Genomic DNA, 25,853 nt, shown 5'->3' on the forward strand with positions numbered 1-25,853 from the left:
AAAGGGGGTCATTTGGTGAGAACCCAAAAAAAGGGGCCTTTCTGTGAGATTGGGGAAATTTTTACCGAAAAGGGGGGGTATTTTTGTGAGACTGGGAAAAAATGCGGTTTAAAAGGGTTTTTAAGTTTAAAAGTTGACAAGTTCTTTGTATAAAATTGTCAAAGTCATCAAAATTATATTTGTTGTTGAAACATAATTAAATTTTGTAAAGTGAGTCTTTTGGTGACAGTAGAATGTTCGTTTCGTTGGTTAGTTTTTAAACGTTGCTTTCATTTAGATAATTAATACATTCCATGCCTATGATATACATGTTACTGAGAAGAAACTATAGAGATCGACCCTTGATTGTTTAACTAAATGACACATCTGCATGTTTAATAACAAACATGCGCAGATTTTATGCATTAATAATATTTACGATACAATTATGCGACAGTAAACATATACATGTATTAGCATGCGTGTGATTTCAATGCAACAGCAGACTTACTAGGCTTACCTATGCCTAGGTCAGTAAGTGATTTTAAGGTAGAATGTACCCAAATAAAATATACTATCAAAACAGCACTAGCTTTGCAGTTGCTTGTATGAAACTGAAGGTTGGTGAATTATTGTAATTCACTTTTGCTTTAGATATTAATAACTTACATTTGGCAGCCGAAAGCAGCTAAATTTGCTATTAAAACTTATAACATTTGACTTTCTTATTTTTGTCGAAATTGCTTTTTAAGTTTGTATTATTAATCTTATGTAAATTTAGTAACATTCACAACTTTAAATTCCACAAGGAAAGCATGTGCCAACAATATCGGCATTTATGGGTAAGCATGGCAAGTGCGTGATAGAATATAGCGATTCCAAGTTATCGCAACCCTAATGATTTCGGATTTGGTAGAAAATCGCAAAATACATGGTACAATTAAAATATATATATACTTCTAAGAACCACATACAAGCTTAGAATGTGCCATGATGTATAATATAAAAGCCAAACTTCATTAAAAATCACAGGATGAAAAACAACATTGAATCGATTGAACAAAGAATATTATTATGAAGTAAGACTTTCATGCTAGTATGAAGTAAGACTTTTAATACATGCCTTTATTTTTTGGTTTAAAGCTATAGTCCCTACAGCCGTTGTCGAATGTTATTGTAAGCCTAAATTATATTTTTTGCAAACGTTTTTAACAAAAGGATTTGTTACTTCAACAACATTTTGATACGTTTTGTGGCAACAAAGCGTTGTTGTGGAGGTATAACCATGATAACGTAAACCTCACATATTCTGGCAACCTTTGTGTGCTCTTTTGCTAGGAAACGTTTGGTGTTCGATGGGTATAGCACTATGGGGGTCCCTCTTATTGACGGTATACGGGGACGTGCCACGTACCTTTTCAGCGGTTTTGGTATATATCGATGGGCGAGTTTTCAGTGGAGACCAATGGGCGCACTTGGGCAAAAGTGTCCCTAAATCGCCCAAGTAGTACACATTTGGGTGTTTTTTGTGTGACGAAAACAGCAAAACCAGCAAAAGTAGGCATAGAGAAATTCAGCATCCGAAAGTCTGCATGGCACATACCCGTACGAAATTTTCGAAGAACCCTTCCCTCCTAGTACTATCTGACTACCATATGCTGAAGTTTTAACCACAGCATTCAAAAGTACAACATTGCATGACGATGGGAGTATTTGGCTCTGCAGGTTTGTACTTAAAAAGAATTGTTGTATGTGTTATGAATCCAAGGTGTCCATAGTCTATCTCAGCATTAACTTGCACGTGGTCGAATCACATGTTACTCACTGTCAGTCTCAAGCTCACGCTTCAGCCAATTCAATAAACGTGTTTCCTCAGACATCCCTGTTAACACAGATAAGATATAATGCATAATTATTGAACAGAAGGATAACTCCCTCACAAGTAAAAACGTAGTAAATGCAAAATATTAATGACGAAACAAATACTGCCTTTTTCCTAAATATGCATCGTCAAGCAAACAAAAAGCAGTTAGGCTAACTGTATGTCACGACAACTGTATTTGACTAAATAATGCATCGTCAAGCAAATAAATACTGAGCAGATTCTAACTGTATGTCATGACAACTGTGTTTCACTAAATATGCATCGTCAAGCAAATAAGTAGCAGTTAGCCGCGGTTAGGCTAACTCACGACAACTGCCAAATGACTGCGTTTAAATATTTTGAATAAGTCTGCTGCTAAAGTTAAATAGCATCTGATACAATCAATTAACACTTACTAGTGGAAATTTAAAATGAGAATTCTTTCAAACCGATGAGAACTGGACAAAACTACGAGAATTGAAAATGTTCTCTTCAATACCCAAAGACAAACATTTTTTACCATGTAAACTTGTCTTCGAGAAATTACGCTAAAATTATCAAGTTCTCCTCTGTTTGCTCAATATAACAATAATGCCTGGTCCAAATAAACAGCTGCATTCTTTATTTATACTGGTTACATATTGCCTACCATCACAAATGTTACTTTTGAGTTTCAATTTATCCGACAAAGCTTGGTAAAAGTAACACAGTTACACCCAAGTTTCCCATTTTAACGATGAAAATCCGTTGAATATTAATGAAAATCACTGAAAATATAATAGGCCTACGCATTATATTATCTGATGTTTTTCTACACACAAATCATGCAGTGCATATCGTGTGCAACTTTGTTGAAATTCACTGACATGGGTCAAGAAAGAGTCCCGGGGAAAGACTGTGCCTTGTACATTTTGATGACTCTTTTTGTTGTTTTTGACCCAGTTGTTATAGTCTTTGTCAAAGACTACTCAAAATCGAGGGAGGGATCGACGAGCGGCTTCGCTGCGACATCGATCCACGAAGTAGCGAGTCGCGATTGAGGGATGACGAACAGTTGCATTTTATCTGATCTAATACAGATAATAGTCAATGAACAGTGATGAACTGAAAACTGAGCAATTGTGATATCATCCCGGGATATCATACAGCAGGACCAATGACATGCCTTCTTACATACTAAACGGAGAGTGCATGCCTCTGCTACAACTCCTGCCCTATGCATTCTCATGAATATTAAACCAAGCAAATGTGCTAACATGTGGACAAATAGTTCCTGCGCTAGGGCAACCATTGCGAACAAAATACTTACTTTTGTCGTTTCCACTGCACGAGGTTGCCTTGACTTCACAGAGTGTCAGAAGATCAAACCCTGGTAATTCAACACTAATGTATTGTCCACTCAGATTGCATTCTATTTCGATACGATCGCCGGGAGAACTGATTTGATCCATTGATACTCGGCTTTCACATTCTGGGTTCTGTCCGTACTCAGGGTTGGATCCTACTCGTACAATGGCCCCTTCAAGTCGCTCTTCTGCAAAAGGATATAATAATATTCGTAATCTGGATATGATTTGAGATTCCGTCAACGTTTGCTTAGTACAGGAACCTATATCCTATACGTTGATTTTGTTCATAATGGTGGAAAGTAGGGATAAAATTCAAACTGAGAAAAAATTCTAGTATGACTTTATATGGTACAATGGAATCGTAACGCCCTTTGCCCCCGAAGGGGGCTATAGGCACACTGGCCCCTAGTAAGATTTCGTGATTTTATTGCAATCGACGGGGGCGCATCGGTGCGCAATCGTTTCTCTAGGTTTGTGGGTAAGGGAGTTGCCGGGAGTTGTCGGATGCGATATCGCCAAGTAGCCATTGGATAATCTCCACAAACAATTCTAAATGTCATGGTTAGGGACGCACCATTAGATTCTCAGGGGGGGGGGGGCATGGGAGTTTGGGTCAGGCAGAATTTTTTTTCGCCGCCGAAGGCGGCGGAATTTTTTTTTTTTCGCCTCCAAGAGCACCAAATTTTTTTTTCGCCGCAGTTATTTTTTTCAATTTTAATGTACATTTTATACAAAGTTGGGTGGGGAAATTTTTTTTTACACATCAGTGAGGCAAAAATTATTTTTTTTCGTCTCACTAGTGGGCAAAGTTTTTTTTTTCTCACTAGTGGGCAAATTTTTTTTTTTTCAAAAACTCCCATGCCCCCCCTGGAAATCTAATGGTGCGCCCCTTAGTTTGAATGGCCTGTCAGCCTTGTAATTTTTTTCAGCTCGTACATCATGTGTCACGTTTCATATATATACATTTCAGTGGCATACGCACAGCGGGTAAACCTACTACGTAGCCTGGGGGAGTAAATTTTCAAATCGTTTGCGGGTTGGCCACGTGCCCCTGCCCCATGCGCCATTGGTTGTAAGCCTACCAGATTATACCTACCACAGCAATCGGCTCTGTTGTAGAGGACAACTTTATCAACACATTCGTCTTGCTGCATGTCAACGGCCCACCAAGGGTTTCCTACATTATTAAATGCTGAACACATGAAACGAATAAATAGGACATTATTATATTGGTCTGTTGCATCAAATCATTTTGAATCATTAATAATTATACTCGTGTATACATATATACAATTTAAAAAAGTGTCTGCCCTAGTGCTGTAGCGACAACTATGACCATAGCATGTATAGTGCTAGATAATAATGACTATGTATAGGCCTAGGATTGTCCAGGGCCGACAAAGTACCACAGGACCTACTATCAACGAAAAAAGTCTTGAAACGCTTGCGTGTTACCCGGGGCGTGTTAGTAACGGAAAACTGTCACCCCCTCTCCCCGTGCAATGTTGAGAAATACCAAAGTCTTCAGCTGTTTCCCAATGTGTTCCAACATTGATTGATGGGGGAGAGGGGAAGGGTAAATCCTTGTTGTAGATGTCATGCTTGTTCCCAGGAAAAATATACGTCATTTCCATGATCATATGAAATGCTGCACGGAATTTCGACAGAGTGTACCAAGCGTTCCAAGGACTTTTTTCGTAGATTGTAGTTAGTCCGAGGTTGCTCAGACTGATAAATCCTTGTCGCTTCGTACGTAGTGGAGAAGGCTACAGAAACTGAGAAAATACAACAGACAAGTTGCATTTTAGTCTTTTTTACATGTAGTAGACATCTTTTGCGCTGCCAGACTAACAACAAAATCGAGACATTAGGTATTTTCAGATAGTGTGTTTATTTTATTCAAAAGACAGATTTCATACAATTTTCCGGGACAATTTTAGCCTAAGGGGTATCGGTGGTGGTGTGGGACCATAAAATTTTGTTGCCGAAATAGGGGTTGCAATTTTATCATTGACGCAGACTTTTTGTAAATTTCGGCCCCCCCTTTCCGAAGAAAATGTCAGCTCCCTTTACATCCCTTTGTAACAAAGTTAGTTATAAATCAACTTTCGCACTCACCTGTATGTGTGCAAGACTCAGAGAAATAATATCCGTTGGTGTTGCCATCCACTGCGTGGTCAGAGGTGCCCTGGGAAGCATGTGTAGAACTTTGGCTGGTAGGTTTGCCGATCAGGGAAATTTCATTCTGGGGTGGAGCAACTGCATAGTGAGAAAATTAAAGCTATACAACATCAGAATTTTAGGACTACGGATTGGTATAGCATGCTGCACCAGTAGTGTAGTGGGGATTTTTCCGGTGGGAAAAAAAAAAAGGTACATGAGGTGGAGGAGAAGGTAATAATGCCCTTGTTTGCATTGCACTTTTCGATCGACTCAAATATGAAAAAATAGGACCGCGGTTTTTTTTCCATATATGAATTTTAATATAGACCCTAATTGGTATCAAATTCGCAAAAATATTTTGCCTGTTTGTAATTCCTACTACCATGACTACTGACTGACAAGCTTGATAAACATGATAAACCTTATAAAATACCGATCGACTGACCCTGACTTTGGAGCTTCAAGAGGAATGCAAACTTTTTTGATGCCTTCTGGCATGCCAAGGTTTGCATCTAATATGAAAAAATACCGAATGACGATTGGCACATCCGTCACATTTAAGCTAATACCATATCAATTTAATTTGTGCTTGCCTTGAACAAAGGGAAATTAAGGGTGTATGCAGGATCCTGCTTGGCTGGAAATGTTTTAATTTTATTTTCGCTATCTTTTATCTTGTGAAATTTGAAAACAATTACCAATTTTTACAAGTTACGCTTCTAAATGATAAATGTGCATGCATTCATGTAATGGGTGCACGTGTCACCACTTTGCTATGTTATTTGTGGCAGAAGGGGCATTTTGAAGGTTTATCGTCTCAGACCGGAAGTGACCCCTTAATGACCTTTGACCCCAAATAAAAAAATACCACATATGAATTGGGTAACCACAATTCATGTGTGAATATACCGTTACTGTCCTATGTTTTTCTTAGCAAATAAAATTTTTTGGAAGGTTTTTCGTTTTATACCGGAAGTGGCCCCTTAATGACCTTTGACCCCAATTCTGTGAGGACCCCATAGACACTGAGTAATAACAATTCATGTGTGCAAGTGGCGTCACTGTCATACGTAATTTGTGGGAGAAGAAGCATTTTAAAGGTATTTCGTTTTATACCGGAAGTAGCCCCTTAATGACATTTGACCCTAAATAAAAAATACCACATATGCACAGGGTAACTACAATTTATGTGTGAACATACCGTTACTGTCCTATGTTTTTCTTAGCAAATAAAAAAATTTGAAGTTTTTTCGTTTTATACCGGAAGTGACCCCTTAATGACCTTTGACCCCAAATCTGTGAGGACCCCATAGACACAAGATAATAACAATGCATGTGTGCAAGTGGTGTCACTGTCCTACGTAATCTGTGAGAGAAGAAGCATTTTGAATTGAAATCACGTTTTTGACCCCTATTACCCCTGCGTGACCTTTGACCCCACGAGTTTCATATGACATGTAGGGGCATGGTCAATAATGGTTGTGACCAAGTTAGGTTAAAATCGGTGTAAGCATGTAAGTGCTAGAGCAAATGAAGTGGTCGGCAGAAGAAAGAAAGAAGAAGAAACTAGACTTAGCTGTGGTCTAAGACCACGAACACAGCCGTGTTGTGACCCCTTAATGACCTTTGACCCCAAAATATATAAAAACGCCCATAGACATTTGCTAATGTCAATATATGGGTGCACGTGGCACCACTTTGCTATGTTATTTGTGACAGAAGGGCATTTTCGTCTCAGACCGGAAGTGACCCCTTAATGACCTTTGACCCCAAATAAAAAAATATCACATATGAATTGGGTAACCACAATTCATGTGTGAACATACCGTTACTCTCCTATGTTTTTCTTAGCAAATAAAAATTGTTGAAGGTTTTTCGTTTTATACCGGAAGTGACCCTTAATATCCTTTGACCCCAAATCTGTGAGGACCCCATAGACACTGGGTAATAACAATGCATGTGTGCAAGTGTTGTCACTGCCCTACGTAATTTGTGGGAGAAGAAGCATTTTAAAGGTATTTCGTTTCATACCGGAAGTGGCCCCTTAATGACCTTTGACCCTTAATAAAAAAATACCACATATACACAGGGTAACTACAATATATGTGTGAACATACCGTTACTGTCCTATGTTTTTCTTAGCAAATAAAAAAAAATTGAAGTTTTTTCGTTTTATACCGGAAGTGACCCCTTTATGACCTTTGACCCCAAATCTGTGAGGACCCCATGGACACAAGATAATAACAATGCATGTGTGCAAGTGGTGTCACTGTCCTACGTAATCTGTGAGAGAAGAAGCATTTTGAGTTGAAAACACGTTTTTGACCCCTATGACCCCTGCGTGACCTTTGACCCCACGAGTTTCATATGACATGTAGGGGCATGCATGGTCAATGATTGTTGTGACCAAGTTAGGTTAAAATCGGTGTAAGCATGTAAGTGCTAGAGCAAATGTAGTGGTCGGCAGAAAGAAGAAGAAAGAAAGAAAGAAAGAAGAAAGAACCTGTAAGAAAAAAGACACAGCCGTGACTAACGTCACGGCTGTGTAAGAACCTGTAAGACGAGATCTGATTGCGTTCGCCTGCGACCGCGAGCATGCACAGCCAGCAGTGACAAATGAATCTGTGAGAACCGGAAGTGATCCCTGAATTACCTTTGACCCCGCAAAAATATTACATAGTGCTTAGGATGTCATAAGGAATATTCCTGGTGAATTTCAGCTTAATCGGAACTTAAACATGGATTATGATTTTTTTTTAAATTTATGATTGACCTTTTGACCCCCTTAATGACCTTTGAACTCAATGAAAAAAAAACCTTATGTACAACGACAAAATGTATTGTTCCAATTTTAATTTAAAAATTCTATTATGTTTAGTTGTCGAGATAAAAATTCTTGAAGTTATTTTGGTTTTTGACCGGAAGTGACCCCTTATTGACCTTTGATCCCAATTCTGTGAACAACTTTTAGACACTGGGCATAGATGATGCATGTGTGCAAGTGACGTCACGGTGCTATGTAATATGTGGAAGGAGAAGCATTTTTAGTGAAAATCCCAGTTTTAGCCATTGACCGGAAGTGGATGACATTTGACCGGAAGTTGATCATGTGACATCTGTGGCACCACCAAACAGTTCTACTGACCAAGTATGGTCAACATGCCTGAAAGCATGTGGCTACGATGGCTGATTATGATGTTGACAGAAGAAAGAAAGAAAGAACTAGATCTGGTTACAGATCTGGACCTAGCCGGAGCCGGAAATGCTAGTCTTAAAGTTTATGGACATCTCATACCAATAATGGTGCGTCACTGTAGCATGTAGGGGCTTTATCCGTCTTCCATAGGCTGAGATACAGCTACTTTTCCGTAATTTTAAACATTTTTGCAAATTTGACGTTTTGACCTCCTTAATGACCTTTGACCCCAATACAAAAAAACCTCATATACACCGCGAAAATGCATTGTTACAGTTTAAATAAAAAAATCTACTTTGCTTAGTTATGGAGATAAAAATTCTTGAAGTTATTTAGCTTAAAACCGGAAATGACGTGTAAATGACCTTTGACCATAAAAATAAAAATATCGTGCACACATCGGGTAACACTAATGCATATATGAAGTTTATGCAACTCTGGTCTTGTTACGTTTTGAGATAAAAAAAAATAAACATATTTGATGATTTTTGGTTTTTGACCGGAAGCGACCCCTTAATGACCTTTGACCCCAAAACTGTAGACACCCCAAAGACCCTTGTTGGTAGCAATGCATGTGTGCTAATGACAACACTCTGCTATGTAATTTGTAAAAACAGTGATTTTTTGAATATTTTTAGCTTTCAGACCGGAAATGACCCCCTTAATGACCTTTGACCCAAATTCTGTGAATAATTTATAGGCACTAGGTATATCCGGTGCATATGTGCAAGTGATGTCATTGTAGGATGTAACATGTAGGAGAAGAAGCATTTTGAAGATATTTGGTTTTATACCGGAAATGACCCCTTAATGACCTTTGACCTCAAATTTGTGAATATCATATAGACACTGGATATAGCCGATGCATATGTGCAAGTGACGTCATTGTAGGATGTAACATGTAGGAGAAGAAGCATTTTGAAATTTGTTGCCAGAAGAAAGAAAGAAGCAGAAGAAAGAAGAACTAGACTAAGCTGTGGTCTAACCCACGAACACAGCCGTGTTGTTACCCCTAATGACCTTATGACCCCAAAATATATGAAAACGGCCATAGACATAGGCTAATGTCAATGCATGGGTGCATGTGGCACCACTTTGCTATGTTACTTGTGGCAGAAGGGGCATTTTGAAGGTTTTTCGTCTCAGACCGGAAGTGACCCCTTAATGACATTTGACCCCAAATAAAAAATACCACATATGAATTGAGTACCCACAATTCATGTGTGAACATACCGTTACTGTCCTATGTTTTTCTTAGCAAATAAAAATTTTTGACGGTTTTTCGTTTTATACCGGAAGTGACCCCTTAATGACGTTTGACCCCAAATAAAAAAATACCACATATGAATTGGGTATCCACAATTCATGTGTGAACATACCGTTACTGTCCTATGTTTTTCTTAGCAAATAAAATTTTTGACGGTTTTTCGTTTTATACCGGAAGTGACCCCTTAATGACCTTTGACCCCAAATCTGTGAGGACCCCATAGACACTGGATAATAACAATGCATGTATGCAAGTGGTGTTACTGTCCTACGTAATTTGTGGGAGAAGAAGCATTTTAAAGGTATTTCGTTTTGTACCGGAAGTGGCCCCTTAATGACCTTTGACCCTAAATACAAAAATACCACATATACACAGGGTAACTACAATTTATGTGTGAACATACCGTTACTGTCCTATGTTTTTCTTAGCAAATAAAAATTTTTGAAGATTTTTCGTTTTATACCGGAAGTGACCCTTTAATGACCTTTGACCCCAAATCTGTGAGGACACCATAGACACGGGATAATAACAATTCATGTGTGCAAGTGGTGTCACCGTCCTATGTAATCTGTGAGAGAAGAAGCATTTTGAGTTGAAATCACGTTTTTGACCCCTATGACCCCTGCGTGACCTTTGACCCCACGAGTTTCATATGACATGTAGGGGCATGGTCAATGATGGTTATGACCAAGTTAGGTCAAAATCGGTGTAAGCATGTAAGTGCTAGAGCAAATGAAGTGGTCGGCAGAAAGAAGAAAGAAAGAAGAACGAGATCTGATTGGTTGCGGTCACCTGCGACCGCGAGCACAGCCACCAGGCGGTTTTGTTGATAACCGGAAGTGATCCCTTAATAACCTTTGACCCCGCAAAATATTACATACTGCTCAGGATGTCATAAGGAATATTCCTGGTGAATTCCAGCTTAATCGGAATTTATAAATGGATTTTGATTTTTTTTTAAATTTATGATTGACCTTTTAACCCCTTAATGACGTTTGACCTCAATGAAAAAAAAAACCTTATGTACACCGACAAAATGCATTGTTCCAATTTTGATTAAAAAATTCTACTTTGTTTAGTTGTTGAGATAAAAATTCTTAAAGTTATTTAGCTAAAAACAGGAAGTGAACCTTTAATGACCTTTGACCCCCAAAATAAAAATACCGTGCATACATCAGGTAATACCAATTCATGTATGATGTTTATATTGCTCTGGTCTGTTTACATTTTGAGATAAAATTTTTTTAAATTTTTGATAATTTTGGTTTTTGACCGGAAGTAACCCCTTAATGACCTTTGACCCCAAAACTGTAGGCATCCTAAAGACCCTAGCTAGTAGCAATGCATGTGTGCTAATGGCGACTCTCTGCTATGTAATTTGTAAAGACAGTGATTTTTTGAATATTTTTTACACATTTTCATACTTTTACCGAAGTGACCCTTAATGACCTTTGATCCCAATTCTGTGAAGGACTTTTAGACACTGGTAATAGGCGATGCATGTGTGCAAGTGACGTCACGGTGCTATGTAAAATGTGGAAGAAGAAGCATTTTTAGTGAAAATCACCTTTTTGGCCACTGACCGGAAGTGGATGACATTTGATCGGAAGTTGATCATGTGACATATGTGGCACCACCCAATAGTCCCAGTGACCAACTACGATCAACATGGCTGAAAGCATGTGGCTACGATGGTTGATTTAATGATGTTGACAGAAAGAAGAAGAAGAAGAAAGAAGAACGCGGTAAAAAGAATGCACAGCGCCGATGGCGGCTGTGCAAAGAAGAAAGAACCTGTAAGAAAAAAGACACAGCCGTGACTAACGTCACGGCTGTGTAAAGAACCTGTAAGAAAAAAGACACAGCCGTGACTAACGTCACGGCTGTGTAAAGAATTAGCTGTGGTCTAAGACCACGAACACAGCCGTGTTGTAACCCCCAATGACCTTTGACCCCAAAATATATGAAAACCCCATAGACATTGGCTAATGTCAATGCATGGGTGCACGTGGCATCACTTTGCTATGTTATTTGTGGCAGAAGGGGCATTTTGAAGGTTTTTCGTCTCAGGCCGGAAGTGACCCCTTAATGACCTTTGACCCGAAATAAAAAAATACCACATATGAATTGGGTAACAACAATTCATGTGTGAACATACCGTTATTGTTCTATGTTTTTCTTAGCAAATAAAAAATTTGGAAGGTTTTTCGTTTTATACCGGAAGTGACCCCTTAATGACCTTTGACCCCAAATCTGTGAGGACCCCATAGACACTGGGTAATAACAATTCATGTGTGCAAGTGGTGTCACTGTCCTACGTTATTTGTGGGAGAAGAAGCATTTTAAATGTATTTCGTTTTATACCGGAAGTGGCCCTTTAATGACCTTTGACCCTAAATTTTAAAAAACCACATAAACACAGGGTAACTACAATTTATGTGTGAACATACCGTTACTGTCCTATGTTGTTCTTAGCAAATAAAAAATTTTGAAGGTTTTTCGTTTTATACCGGAAGTGACCCCTTAATGACCTTTGACCCCAAATCTGTGAGGACCCCATAGACACAGGATAATAACAATGCATGTGTGCAAGTGGTGTCACTCTCCTACGTAATCTGTGAGAGAAGAAGCATTTTGAGTTGAAATCACGTTTTTGACCCCTATGACCCCTGCTTGACCTTTGACCCCACGAGTTTCATATGACATGTAGGGGCATGGTCAATGATGGTTGTGACCAAGTTAGGTCAAAATCAGTACAAGCATGTAAGTGCTAGAGCAAATGTAGTGGTCGGCAGAAAGAAGAAAGAAGAAAGAAAGAAAGAAGAAAGAACCTGTAAGAAAAAAGACACAGCCGTGACTAACGTCACGGCTGTGTAAAGATCCGATAGCATCACAAGACCTAGCCGGTGTCCCGGCTAGGTAACGAGATCTGATTGCGTTCGCCTGCGACCGCGAGGATGCACAGCCAGCAGTGACAAATGAATCTGTGAGAACCGGAAGTGATCCCTTAATTACCTTTGACCCCGCAAAATATTACATAGTGCTTAGGATGTCATAAGGAATATTCCTGGTGAATTTCAGCTTAATCGGAACTTATACATGGATTTTGATTTTTTTTTAAATTTATGATTGACCTTTTGACCCCCTTAATGACCTTTGACCTCAATGAAAGAAAAAACCTTATGTACAACGACAAAATGCATTGTTCCAATTTTACTCAAAAAATTCTACCATGTTTAGTTGTCGAGATAAGAATTCTTGAAGTTATTTAGCTAAAAACAGGAAGTGACCCCTTAATGACCTTTGACCCCCAAAATAAAAATACCATGCATACATCAGGTAACACTGATTCATGTATGATGATTATATTACTCTGGTCTGTTTACATTTTGAGATAAAAATTTTAAAACATTTTTGATAATTTTGGTTTTTGACCGGAAGTAACCCTTAATGACCTTTGACCCCAAAACTGTAGGCATCCTAAAGACCTTAGCTAGTAGCGATGCATGTGTGCTAATGGCGACTCTCTGCTAGGTAATATGTAAAGACAGTGATTTTTTGAATATTTTTACAAATTTTTCAGACTTTTACCGGAAGTGACCCCTTAATGAACTTTGATCCCAATTCTGTGAAGGACTTTTAGACACTGGCTATAGGTGATGTATGTGTGCAAGTGACGTCACGATGCTATGTTATATGTGGGAGGAGTAGCATTTTTAGTGAAAATCACGTTTTGGCCACTGACCGGAAGTGGATGACATTTGATCGGAAGTTGATCATGTGACATCTGTGGCACCACCCAATAGTCCTAGTGACCAACTATGATCAACATGGCTGAAAACATGTGGCTACGATGGCTGATTTAATGATGTTGACATGATGTTGACAGAAAGAAGAAGAAGTGGCGTTAGAAAGAAGAACGCAGGTAAAACCTTTTGACCTCTTGAATGCATGCATGGGGCATGGTCACCACTGATGGTTGTTACTGGGTGTAAGTATGTAAGTGCTAGAGCAAATGTAGTGGTGGCAGCGCCGATGGCGGCTGTGCAAGAACGCTGAGACCGGAAGTAAAAATTTGGCAATGCACAGCGCCGATGGCGGCTGTGCAAAAAAAGACACAGCCGTGACTAATGTCACGGCTGTGTAAAGACTAGACTCAAGCTGTGGTCTAACCCACGAACACAGCCGTGTTGTTACCCCTAATGACCTCTGTCCCAAAAATATATGAAAACGCCCATAGACATTGGCTAATGTCAATGCATGGGTGCATGTGGCACCACTTTGCTATGTTACTTGTGACAGAAGGGGCATTTTGAAGGTTTTTCGTCTCAGACCGGAAGTGACCCACGGCTTAATGACATTTGACCCCAAATAAAAAAAACACAACATATGAATTGGGTACCCACAATTCATGTGTGAACATAGACATTGGCTAATGTTACTGTCCTGTTTTTCTTAGCAAATAAACAATTTTGACGGTTTTTCGTTTTATACCGGAAGTGACCCCTTAATGACGTTTGACCCCAAATAAAAAAAATACCACATATGAATTGGGTACTAACAATTCATGTGTGAACATACCGTTACTGTCCTATGTTTTTCTTAGCAAATAAAAAATTTGAAGGTTTTTCGTTTTATACCGGAAGTGACCCCTTAATGACCTTTGACCCAAAATCTGTGAGGACCCCATAGACACTGGGTAATAACTATGCATGTATGCAAGTGGTGTTACTGTCCTACGTAATTTGTGGGAGAAGAAGCATTTTAAAGGTATTTCGTTTTGTACCGGAAGTGGCCCCTTAATGACCTTTGACCCTAAAAAAAAAATACCACATATACACAGGGTAATTACAATTTGTGTGTGAACATACCGTTACTGTTCTATGTTTTTCTTAGCAAATAAAAAGTTTTGAAGGTTTTTCGTTTTATACCGGAAGTGACCCCTTAATGACCTTTGACCCCAAATCTGTGAGGACCCCATAGACACTGGGTAATAGTAATGCATGTGTGCAAGTGGGGTCACCGTCATACGTAATCTGTAGGAGAAGAAGCATTTTGAGTTGAAATCACGTTTTTGACCCCTATGACCCCAGCGTGACCTTTGACCACACGAGTTTCATGTGACATGTAGGGGCATGGTCAATGATGATTGTGACCAAGTTAGGTCCAAATCGGTGTAAGCATGTGAGTGCTAGAGCAAATGTAGTGGTCGGCAGAAAGAAAGAAAGAACCTGTAAGAAAAAAGACACAGCCGTGACTAACGTCACGGCGGTTTTAAGAAGAAAGAAGAAGAAACTAGACTTAGCTGTGGTCTAAGACCACGAACACAGCCGTGTTGTGACCCCTAATGACCTTTGACCCCAAAATATATGAAAACGCCCATAGACATTGGCTAATGTCAATTCATGGGTGCACGTGGCACCACTTTGCTATGTTATTTGTGGCAGAAGGGGCATTTTGAAGGTTTTTCGTCTCAGACCGGAAGTGACCCCTTAATGACCTTTGACCCCAAATAAAAAAATACCACATATTAATTGGGTAACCACAATTCATGTGTGAACATACCGTTACTGTCCTATGTTTTTCTTAAAAGTAAATAAAATGTTTTGAAGGTTTTTCGTTTTATACCGGAAGTGACCCCTTAATGACCTTTGACACCAAATCTGTGAGGACCCCATAGACACTGGGTAATAGCAATGCATATGTGCAAGTGGTGTCACTGTCCTACGTAATTTGTGGGAGAAGAAGCATTTTAAAGGTATTTCGTTTTATACCGGAAGTAGCCCTTTAATGACCTTTGACCCTAAATAAAAAAAATACCACATATACACAGGGTAACTACAATTTATGTGTGAACATACCGTTACTGTTCTCTGTTCTTCTTAGCAAATAAAAAAATTTGAAGGTTTTTCGTTTTATACCGGAAGTGACCCCTTGATGACCTTTGACCCCAAATCTGTGAGGACCCCATAGACACTGGATAATATCAATGCATGTGTGCAAGTGGTGTCACTGTCCTACGTAATCTGTGAGAGAAGAAGCATTTTGAGTTGAAATCACGTTTTTGACCCCTATGACCCCTGTGTGACCTTTGACCCCACGAGTTTCATAGGACATGTAGGGGCATGGTCAATGATGGTTGTGACTAAGTTAGGTCAAAATCGGTGTAAGCATGTAAGTGCTAGAGCAAATGTAGTGGTCGGCAGAAAGAAAGAAAGAACCTGTAAGAAAAAAGACACAGCCGTGACTAACGTCACGGCTGTGTAAATATCATAGTTAACGTGCAGCCTGCAAAGAGAATTTCAGAATATAAATCAAATCGGTCGTCATGAGAAGACCACGGGAGAAGAGGCGCTATTTACAAGATCTATCGTTATATCCACACAATGTCATGCTGGCAGGATTAACCAACAAAATGTCATACACGGGGGTCATTCAAAAAGTTCCTCCATCATCATATCTCTGTTACCTTACGTGTCAGGATATTAAAATTACTTATGATTATACTCTTAAATCGTGGTTACAAAATAAAAGTTATTTTATGAAAGTGTGGTTTTTGATTGTTCAGATATGTTGGTTAAAGCGAAAATAGATTTCGTACTTCGGATACGGTAAAAAACCTAAGCCAAAGTTTAGTAAGCATCATATTGTAGCCTTGGATATTAATCTCCATAAAAATGTTTTTAAGGTGCGGTTGTCAAACTGTTTACTCGGGATTAATAATTTGTTACTATTTTGAGCTCCCTGACATGCCTTGGGACTTCGAAACAAAAATAAAACACGTTTCATATGAGAAGGGTTCAACAGACACAAAAATATTAGTGAAATTTGCCCGATTTCAACTAGACTACGTTTAAGGATAAAGAAAGTTTCGAATGGCTTTTCCTCATGACAAATATTATTACTTTATATAAAATGAGTAAGAGCTTCTATGTAAAACACACCACTATCGGACTACTGTCTCATGGGTTGGGGGAGGGTTCTCAAGTTCGGTTTGGGTAGGGGTGTGCTGAAAATAGACCCATCATTATACCATTCTTTTAAAAGGTGAACCCATCGATATACCAAAAGAAGTCAAAATGTTTGGCCAAATTTAACCCAAATTGTCTTAGTTTCTACAAACAGTCCACAAAAATTTAGAGACATTTTTAAAATTGAGGCAAAATTTAGCTATTTTCCAAAAAAAATTGGAAAAAAAGACAGTCCATATGGCAAAAGTGTCTTAGAAAGACGGGTCATTCAGGTACCAAAACGCCAAAAATGCTACCCATGTTTGCGGCACGTCCCCTAATGATTTAATTGGATCCTAGTAGTTGACCCGTTACCGGTATCCCGATTTTACTCTTTTTTACAGCAAATCCGACTGGAATTTGAATGCAGTGGTTTTTAGCCTCGAATGTGAAGCTATCGGTGAGAAAATTCGTGACTAGACACTAACGACACCTTTATGGATATGTGGTGACCTCAATACATGATACAATGGCGAGCTAACTTGTTTTAGTGTGAATTATTCATTTCCGATCGATAGTTTGCCTCGCTTTTAAGGCAAACTAATGGAGTTCGTCATAGGTTTGCGTTGTTAATAACAACCGTGAATTTAGTGTCACCTCTTTGATATGTGTTTTCCCATCAAAGAACCAGAGATAGCTCAAAGAGTAGAACACTGGACTCGCAATCCATAGGTCACCGTTTCGAATACCTCTTCCGGCTACTTTTCTTCGCTGCCATTTAAACAATAATGTAATACATATTTATTATGTAAAAACGTGCTCGTACCTGTAGGACAAGATCGCTCATCAGCGTAGTCTCCACAATCATTTTCACCATCACATTTCCAAAGCTTTACATGAAAAAATATCGAATGACGATTGGCACATCCTTCATATTTAAGCTATTACCATACCAATTTAATTTGTGTTTGCCTTGAACAAAAGGGTCTTAAGGGTGTAGGCCTATACAGGATCCTGCTTGGCTGGAATTTTTTATTTTCGCTATCTTTTTGTGAAATTTAAAAACAAATACCAATTTTTACAAGTTACTCTTACACTTCTAAATGAGTTGCATACATGTAAGTCCATTGTTATTCTAGAGACAATAATCCAGTTACAAATATTTTTAGTTACTATTTTGTCAAAATATGGACCGAAATATACTAACTTTAATTCTTACCAAATTTGGTGATAAATTTGACCATAATTGAGGACCTAATTTAACAAAAATATAATTATGAGTAGACATTTGTCTCTAGATTAAAAATATGTGATTTGTTAGGGAACAACCCAAAAGTTCGATGAAGCCCTATAAACGAAAGTCCTTTCGTTAGAAGGTTATCCCCTCCCCCCTCCCCTCTAACGTAAGTTTTCAAATATCGAAAATTCCAACCCGGATTCATAGGATACAGGACCGTCGCTATCGTGGATGGGGATGTGGAGGGGTGCCACAATGTAAGGATATTGAACACGTTTGTGGAAGAAACCAATATTCTATTTTATTTTAAAATATTTATCTTCATACCTTTTTTGGCACGTAAAAAATTATGACTTGCTGGATTTTCAAATAAAAAAGAATCAAGGTGCGGTACAGCTGATTAAAAATATGAACTTACAAATTGCAGGTTGCCAGTACTGCACTCTATATTGATTTAAAATTATTTTGAAGCAACCACTGGAAAATGTCGATATCGTACCTCAGAAAATACTAAAATTTTAAAATGATATATTAAATCCTTAAAAAATATTAACTTTGACCGATGTTTTAACTACTTTTTTACAAACGTAATCGGACTTTTTGACCCCCTCCCTCCCTAACGAAAGGACTTTAGTTTATATGGCTTCATCGAACTTTTGGGTTGTTCCCTTATAGTTAACCTGTAGCCCGGTCCCCGCACTCCGTGCATCCGGGGGTATTCATGCTTGTCGGTGAACTTTAAAAACACCCCCTTTTGCATCTCATTTCGCGAAGTTTTTAGGGGAAAAACACCCCTTTTTTTAGCGATTTCGCGAATTATTTGCCCTTCGACAATACCCCTATTTTCGCTAAAACGCGAACTATATTTCTAATATACCCTTTTCTGACAGAAACGCAGAGTCTGCTCGATGAAAATACCTTTTTTTTTCAATTTCGCGAACACGTGGTTTGAAAAAACACCCCTTTTTTGTGTGTTTCGCGAATCGCGTTTCTTATTTCGCGAAATTTTCGACGAGCATGAATACCCGCGGATGCACGGAGTGCGGGGACCGGGACCTGTAGCCTCAGTGCTCAAAGAATTATAGGCCTATCAGAATAATCAGATTGGCATTCACCATGTACAAGAGCAAGCGTTTGGTGTAAATCATTATCTGTCATATTATGTTCACATTAGTAAGGGACGCACCATTAGATATTATTGGGTAGCTAGGAAGTTTGGGTCAGGCAGAATTTTGGGTTTTTTTGCCGCCGAAGGCGTCAAAAAAAAAATTCGCTGCCTTTGGGAGGCAAAATTTTTTTTACTCATCAGTGAGGCAAAAAAATTTCTTCAAAAACTCCCTACCCCCCCGATAATATCTAATGGCGCGTCCCAAATGCAGCTGCTAATATCAAAATGTGTGGGTTTTAATACTCTCAAATACTCTGCTGCTCATAATGCTCCGCGCTACTTGAAGCCCCCGGGGTAAGCCCTTTAGTGATTTACTGTTAAAACTACTTTCTCATATTAATTAGTTCAAGAAAGATACAAATGCTTTACTTACCTTGTGGACCCCCTGGACAAATTCCACACGTTACAGGGCATGCATAATTGAAATGATCGTCATCGTCACAAAAATGTTTATTTTCGTCACGACAAAAATCGCTCCTATCCACACATGCTAGGAAAAATAACAAAATATCATAGTTAACCTGCCGCCTGCAAAAAGAATTTCAGAATATATATCAAAACGGTATCTAAACCAGTCAACACCATCCGCCAGGCCTTAGTCCACCCCAAGGACAAGCAACCCAAAGAGTGGACTATGATAAGGTATACTGTGCGCTGAGAGTTTTAACTGTACGGACACTAATACATAGGAGAAACATCCCAACCACTCAGGAAAAGGCTACAATAACATCGACGTTTTAGTTCGGGTCCCACGGAATCTGCGGTTATTTACTTGATGTCAAAAATTACAATACCCTGCATCATGGGCACTTTTCTTTGGTACGCCCATTTCCTTTTTAAAGTAAGTGTTTAAAATAAGTCGGAAAAAAAATGTAAAGGTATGTATACCCTTATATTTTTTAAACATGTGGCCAATTTACAGCGCCACGCATCATTGCATTCAGTCACAATGGTTAATTGTGTAAGAAAAGAGGCCGTTTCTAAAGTTGCACCTGAGTCAATTTTCTTTAACACATGAATAAACCTGACCTACTGTACTGTTTGAGAGTATTGACTCCTATTGACTCAAATGCAACATTAAGACTGTTTAAAACGGTCTCTTTTTTACATAATGAACCATTGTGACGTAACGCAATGACGTGTGAAGCTATAATTTGGTCCATTTGTGTAAAACAAATAAGGCTACTCATACCTTTTACAAGTTTACAATTCGGCAAATATTTATATTTTAAAAAATATTTAAGGGTTAACTTATAAGTTGTGGACCCTATATAATAAAATTCGCATTAGAAATGCAGCTGCTACCTCAAAATGGGTCGGCTTACTCTTCATTACTCGGGTGCCAAGGCCCTTTCGTGATTTACACTGTTAAAGTTACTACTTCCTAATAGTTAGTGCAATAAAGATAAAAATGATTTTCTTACCACAATCTCCACACGTTTTGGGACAGTCAACTTTAAAATATTGGTCCGTGTCACATGTGTCTTTATATGCGGTACAATAATTAGCATCTTCCAGATCCACACATTCCCATACTAAGAAAAGTAACAAAATCTTATAGTTAACCAGCAGCCTGCACAATGATTTTCAGAATAATCAGATCGGTATCGGTAACGGGTGCACACCAGTAAATAGCCCCCATTGACTCAGTTCTTCAAAACTTGCCTTTTCTGCAAGTCTAAGGTCTGATGAAGACATCCATTGTAGAAATTATATACGGAGTCCGGCATTTTTTTTCCAGAAAATGCCGACTAGATACCCCATAGCCTATACAGCTTACGCCACCTCACAAACAGCTTGGTGTTTCTAAAATGTAATATATTTTGAAAGTTGAGCCAAATCGACATAAAAAGTCGGATCCTGCTCATTTTACACAGACAATCTATTTCCCAGGCCTAAATGAGGATTAAATATGAATCAGGGCCTAATAGTTGGGTTTTAAGCTTTTTCTAATGTATTGAATTAAGTCGTACTGCGGCATGTTTCCTCGTTTGAAACACTGATTTTTTCCTCCCAGGGTGTAGGAGACTTGTATTTAGTGGTGTATACTCTAAACCCGGGGGTAAACCTCTTTGACAAGTTCGTCATAAGTAGATGCGCAACTTTCAACTCAAGATCTATCGCTACATCATTATTCTGACATCATACACAAGATTTATATCAGAATAATCAGATCGGCATTCAAGAGCAAGCGCTTGGTGAATCATTATAATACCTGTCATAATATAATATGTTCGCGTTAGTAATGCAACTGCAACCTCATAATGTGTCTGCTTGCGGTCGATTACTCTGTTGCTCATATGCTCCGTGCTAGGTCTTTTAGTGAGTGTTGTGCAAGAAAGATAAAAAATGTTTTTCTTACCTTTACAAACTCCACACGTTAGGGAACATGCATCTTTGAAATATTGGTCGTTGGGGTCGTCACAATCACCTTTATTTTCGGTACAATAATCAGTACCTGCCAGATCCTCACATTTCCATGCTAGAAAAAGTAACAAAATGTCATATAATATAGTTAACCTGCAGCCTGGAAATTGACGTATACTAAATGCGAAATGGGTGAAACTTAGTATAATTATATAAGTATTGTAAACTGTGTCAAAGTTTAAACAAATGTGTTTTTCACAAATACACCAAATATGGCGGCTAGGTATTATCTATATAAATTATGAGAAGTTGTAAAGATCGAAATTGGTCGATCAGGATCAAAATGGGTTGAGAGAAATGGGCCGAAATGAGTCGAAATAGAATGGATTCAGAATACGTATACGGGTATTCTTCCAATTAATTTTCGAGATATTGAAGATCGGTGACATTGCACCCACTTTCACCCACTGAAGAAAAGTCCTGCATGGCTACGCCACTCATTAATCATTATATAAAATCCTCGAAATAAGTCTTGGAACGATTGCGTGTAAAAAAAAGGGAAAACTGTCACCACCTCACCCCCGTGCAATGTTGAGAAATGCCAATGTCTTCAGCAGTTTCCCATTGTGCTCCAACATTGATTGATGGGGAGAGGGGAATGGTAGATCATTGTTGTAGATGTCATGTTTTGTACACAATATACGTCATTTCCATGATCATAAGAAATTCTCAGCATGGAATTTCGGCAGAGTGTGCCTAACGTTCCAAGTACTTTTTCGAAGATTGTTACTAGTTTTTTCGCGGCTTGTTCTGTATAATGTATTTTATTTATTCTCTTGTTTCTGTCCGACGCGTTGCTTGTTATGTGATTTTCCTCTTTCTGTAGGCTCTTTTCTACTCTCTGTGTTGATTTGTATTTCTTTCTTAGGGCTTCCTTCCTTTTCTTTTTTCCCACGCATTTTCTATATTCCCTTGTCCCAGTGGCGGATAGGGGAAATAATTCTTGACTATAAGTAGGCTGTACCATGGATAAGGGAATCAGGATATAACAATAGCTAATTTGCATGTGTCCACATTCTTATGTAAATAGCGTATTGTTATTAATTTTCATACATGTCATGCCTGTCACTTATTTCCCTTATTAAATTAGAGACATTCTTGGAAAAACAAATCACTGCTGCCTGATGGGATCATAATAGTTGACCCCATTTCCGTCCGTCGTGACCGCAATTGATGGCCTTTCTACTCTCTTCGGCAGGTCGATTCGTTAAACTTTCATGTTTTCATGGCCTATTCTTTGATAATCAATGATGCGTTGCAGACTTACAGCGGACGTCTAGTTTTCCCCTATCGCTATGGTAATTAATCCTGTTACATTACTACCATTACTACGAATACAGATCGACTTTTGTTTTACTCACCCCAAACTGAATTTATAATAACGGCAGAAAAAAAGACCACGTACGAAATGACAAACCCCTTCATGTTGTGTGATTGGTAACAAAGTGTATCTGAAGATAGGAAAGAAACAAAACAAATAAGAGCTTTGTTAAGTTTATAATTAGAAATACAATTTTAAAAATTACATAATATGAACAAAACCGCATTTCGCATTAGATTTTGAACTCATAGCGTGTTTTAAGGGAACCAGCTTAGCCGTTATTTTGCGTATATTAGTGTATTAGGAACTAAAACAATTGTTATTGCAGTGTAATCTTCAGCATACAGCCACTGTTCACTGCCGAAGTTATGTAATAATCGAATTAAAGGCCCATTCAGTGATTTGCTCATCCGGACGATCGTAAAAATCACCAAAATTCAGATTTTGGTACTTTGTCAAACAGCCATGCAGAGCATGAACCCAAGCGTACCGGGGCGTACCTATAATAGAAAATCGATACACATGCTCAAGACATGAAACTTGCGTAGCTCGTGTGTCATCCAGGGGGAGGTATACAGCCTGTCTCAAAAAAAAAATTGTGCAAGTGAAAAGCGCCCTCTCTGGCAAAGAAAGTACCGTTGTGACATTAACGTCAAGGGCGTAGTCTTAGCTCTCAAATGCCGTTTGTTCTGTTCAATTTGCTTGTTTTAATCTTGAGATATGTTTAGTTAAAGACGAAAGGGTAAAATCAAAATTGTGCCACTTTTACTAGGGAAGAGGGCTTTACATGTAACAGTGATAGCATCAAGTTTATCAAGAGTTCCTTCGTGAAATTAAAACAATGCATCAATTACACAATACAAAATGTTTTTGAATGTTTTTACTGTTTTATCATGATGCAGGAATGATGATTCTCTTTTACCACTTAAAAGAGATTAAAAGATAAATAAATATTTCACATTCTGCTGTAAAAATTAAATACATGTGCATGTCAATGATTTTATCATGGTAAATACTGTTCTTTTAGTCACTTAAGACATGTTAAAAGACAAACAAATATTGCGCACTTATACATGTTATAGGTTAATGAACGCGTATTACTTGTTGGGAGAGATATTAGACAAAATAATGCACGCGTGCTGATGTTGATGCGTTTAATACATGCGCCCCAAAGGGGGAGTGCATTAGACGCATCAACATCAACTATCATTGATTTACATGTACAGCTCTCTTCCCTAGTAAAAGTGGCACAATTGTGATTTTACCCTTTCGTTGTTAAATAAACATATCTCAAAATTGGAACAAGCAAATAGAACAAAACAAACAGCATTTGAGAGCTAAGACTGCGCCCGTGACGTTGATGTAAGCATTATGTCACAACGGTATTTTCTAATTGCCAAAGAGGGCGCTTTTCACTTGCACAATTTTTTTTTAGACAGGCTGTATATGAGGGGGTCATGAGGAGCGGCAACGGGCCTGATGCTGGGGAGCAAACGCCCTTTTCGACATTTTTTCTATAGGATTGTCTAAATTTTAAAATCTATTGACACTTCAGCCACCGTCTGCAAAATGTGTTGATTTTAAATTAGCCTTGATATCTTTTTCGATTCACAATATCGATGCGGATATTACCCTGTTGCGCAATAATATACAACAATAACTACAACAATAACAAATACAACAACCGATATTGTGAATCGAATTTGGAAAAAAAGAAAGAGTGGAAAAGAAAAGAGAAAAGTGGCTTTGAATATGTATATTGAAAATCATTTTTGCAGCACACAGTATTTTCTTAGAAGTTTTCAAAAAAGTGGAATTACTTTTGTCCAGAATGAAAGTACACGGTATTTGCAGAAAAATGAGAAAAAGAGGGAAAAATTAATTCAACCACACAGGGACTCGAACCCACAAAAATGATTCAAATCAGAGATTCATAGCTAGTCCAGCGCCCTAACCATTCGGCTCCGCATCAACTTACACAATTGCTTTTTTAACTTCAAAACGGCTATATAGTTATACATGCAATTTGATGCAATATCAGTGATTGCAATCACGTCCGCACAATGGCTCTTAGAATAAACTGGCAAATGGCTCTTAGAATAAACAAGCATATCGGCACCGATGGCAAGAAACCTTGGGGTGTGTTTTTTGTGGGTTTTTTTAATACTAGCTTCAATTTGGAGTAAAAATGAAATGGAATAGCGAGTGCCAGATAGTTAAGATTAAAATCTAAATATAAATTAATGTTCCGTAATCAAGATATCAATAATATAATAAAACAAGTTTTTGTCATGCAAGATTCTCTAATAAAAAAATCCAAAAAAAAAACGAGTCCTAAAATTTGATCAGTACGTACTGTATTTGGTTCTAATATATGGTGACAATATTTCTTTGATTGGTTTGTAGCGCAATACAAAAAAAGGAGTTATCAATCACTCGACGTGGTTTTATACAGGGCACACGTTTGAAAAAAAAACACGGAACGCGTTTTTGATCTTGTGAACATGGTGCGTAAAAAGAATGAAAATGAAGGATTTTAAAACGGATCCTGACAATTTATATAAACATAAAAATCATGTAAAGCTAAATGCAAAGCACTCGGCATTTCTCTCACTAGGATAATCATTGCTGCAATCTGAATTTTGATTATTTTTTCGATCGTCACTGAAGGGGCCTGTAAGTAGAACAGATTTCAGTACGCTAAACTGAAATAAATTTTGTAATTAATATTACAATACTAAAAAGAAAAACATTCTAGGGCACTTACTTGTTTAGTTGCACTGCAAAACTCAGATCAGGAAAAATGATTGCCAGAAAACCTGGAAGGCGTTGCAATTAAGGCTCAACTGTCGACGCTGATTCTGGACAATTGATTCAAAATACAACGTAACTGTTCTTCAGCAAAGGTGAGACCAGGTGGGACGATCAGATG

The 25,853-nt window shown here is 38.2% G+C and overlaps 1 protein-coding gene across 1 annotated transcript; it reads right to left on the reverse strand.

Moving 5' to 3' along the window:
• On the reverse strand, positions 1-25,821 carry LOC140145462 (uncharacterized). Its single transcript, XM_072167173.1, has 9 exons — positions 25,689-25,821; positions 22,962-23,051; positions 21,536-21,655; positions 20,598-20,708; positions 19,547-19,663; positions 5,311-5,451; positions 4,289-4,384; positions 3,153-3,377; positions 1-1,861 (listed from the first exon to the last, which is right to left on the reverse strand). Exons 2-9 carry the CDS (start codon positions 23,023-23,025, stop codon positions 1,797-1,799), a joined length of 939 nt encoding a protein of 312 aa, XP_072023274.1. The 5' UTR covers positions 23,026-23,051; positions 25,689-25,821; the 3' UTR covers positions 1-1,796.
• Between the last annotated feature and the right edge of the window lie 32 nt (positions 25,822-25,853).

Source organism: Amphiura filiformis, unplaced genomic scaffold (assembly GCF_039555335.1).
Source record: "Amphiura filiformis unplaced genomic scaffold, Afil_fr2py scaffold_295, whole genome shotgun sequence".
Lineage (NCBI taxonomy): Eukaryota > Metazoa > Echinodermata > Ophiuroidea > Amphilepidida > Amphiuridae > Amphiura > Amphiura filiformis.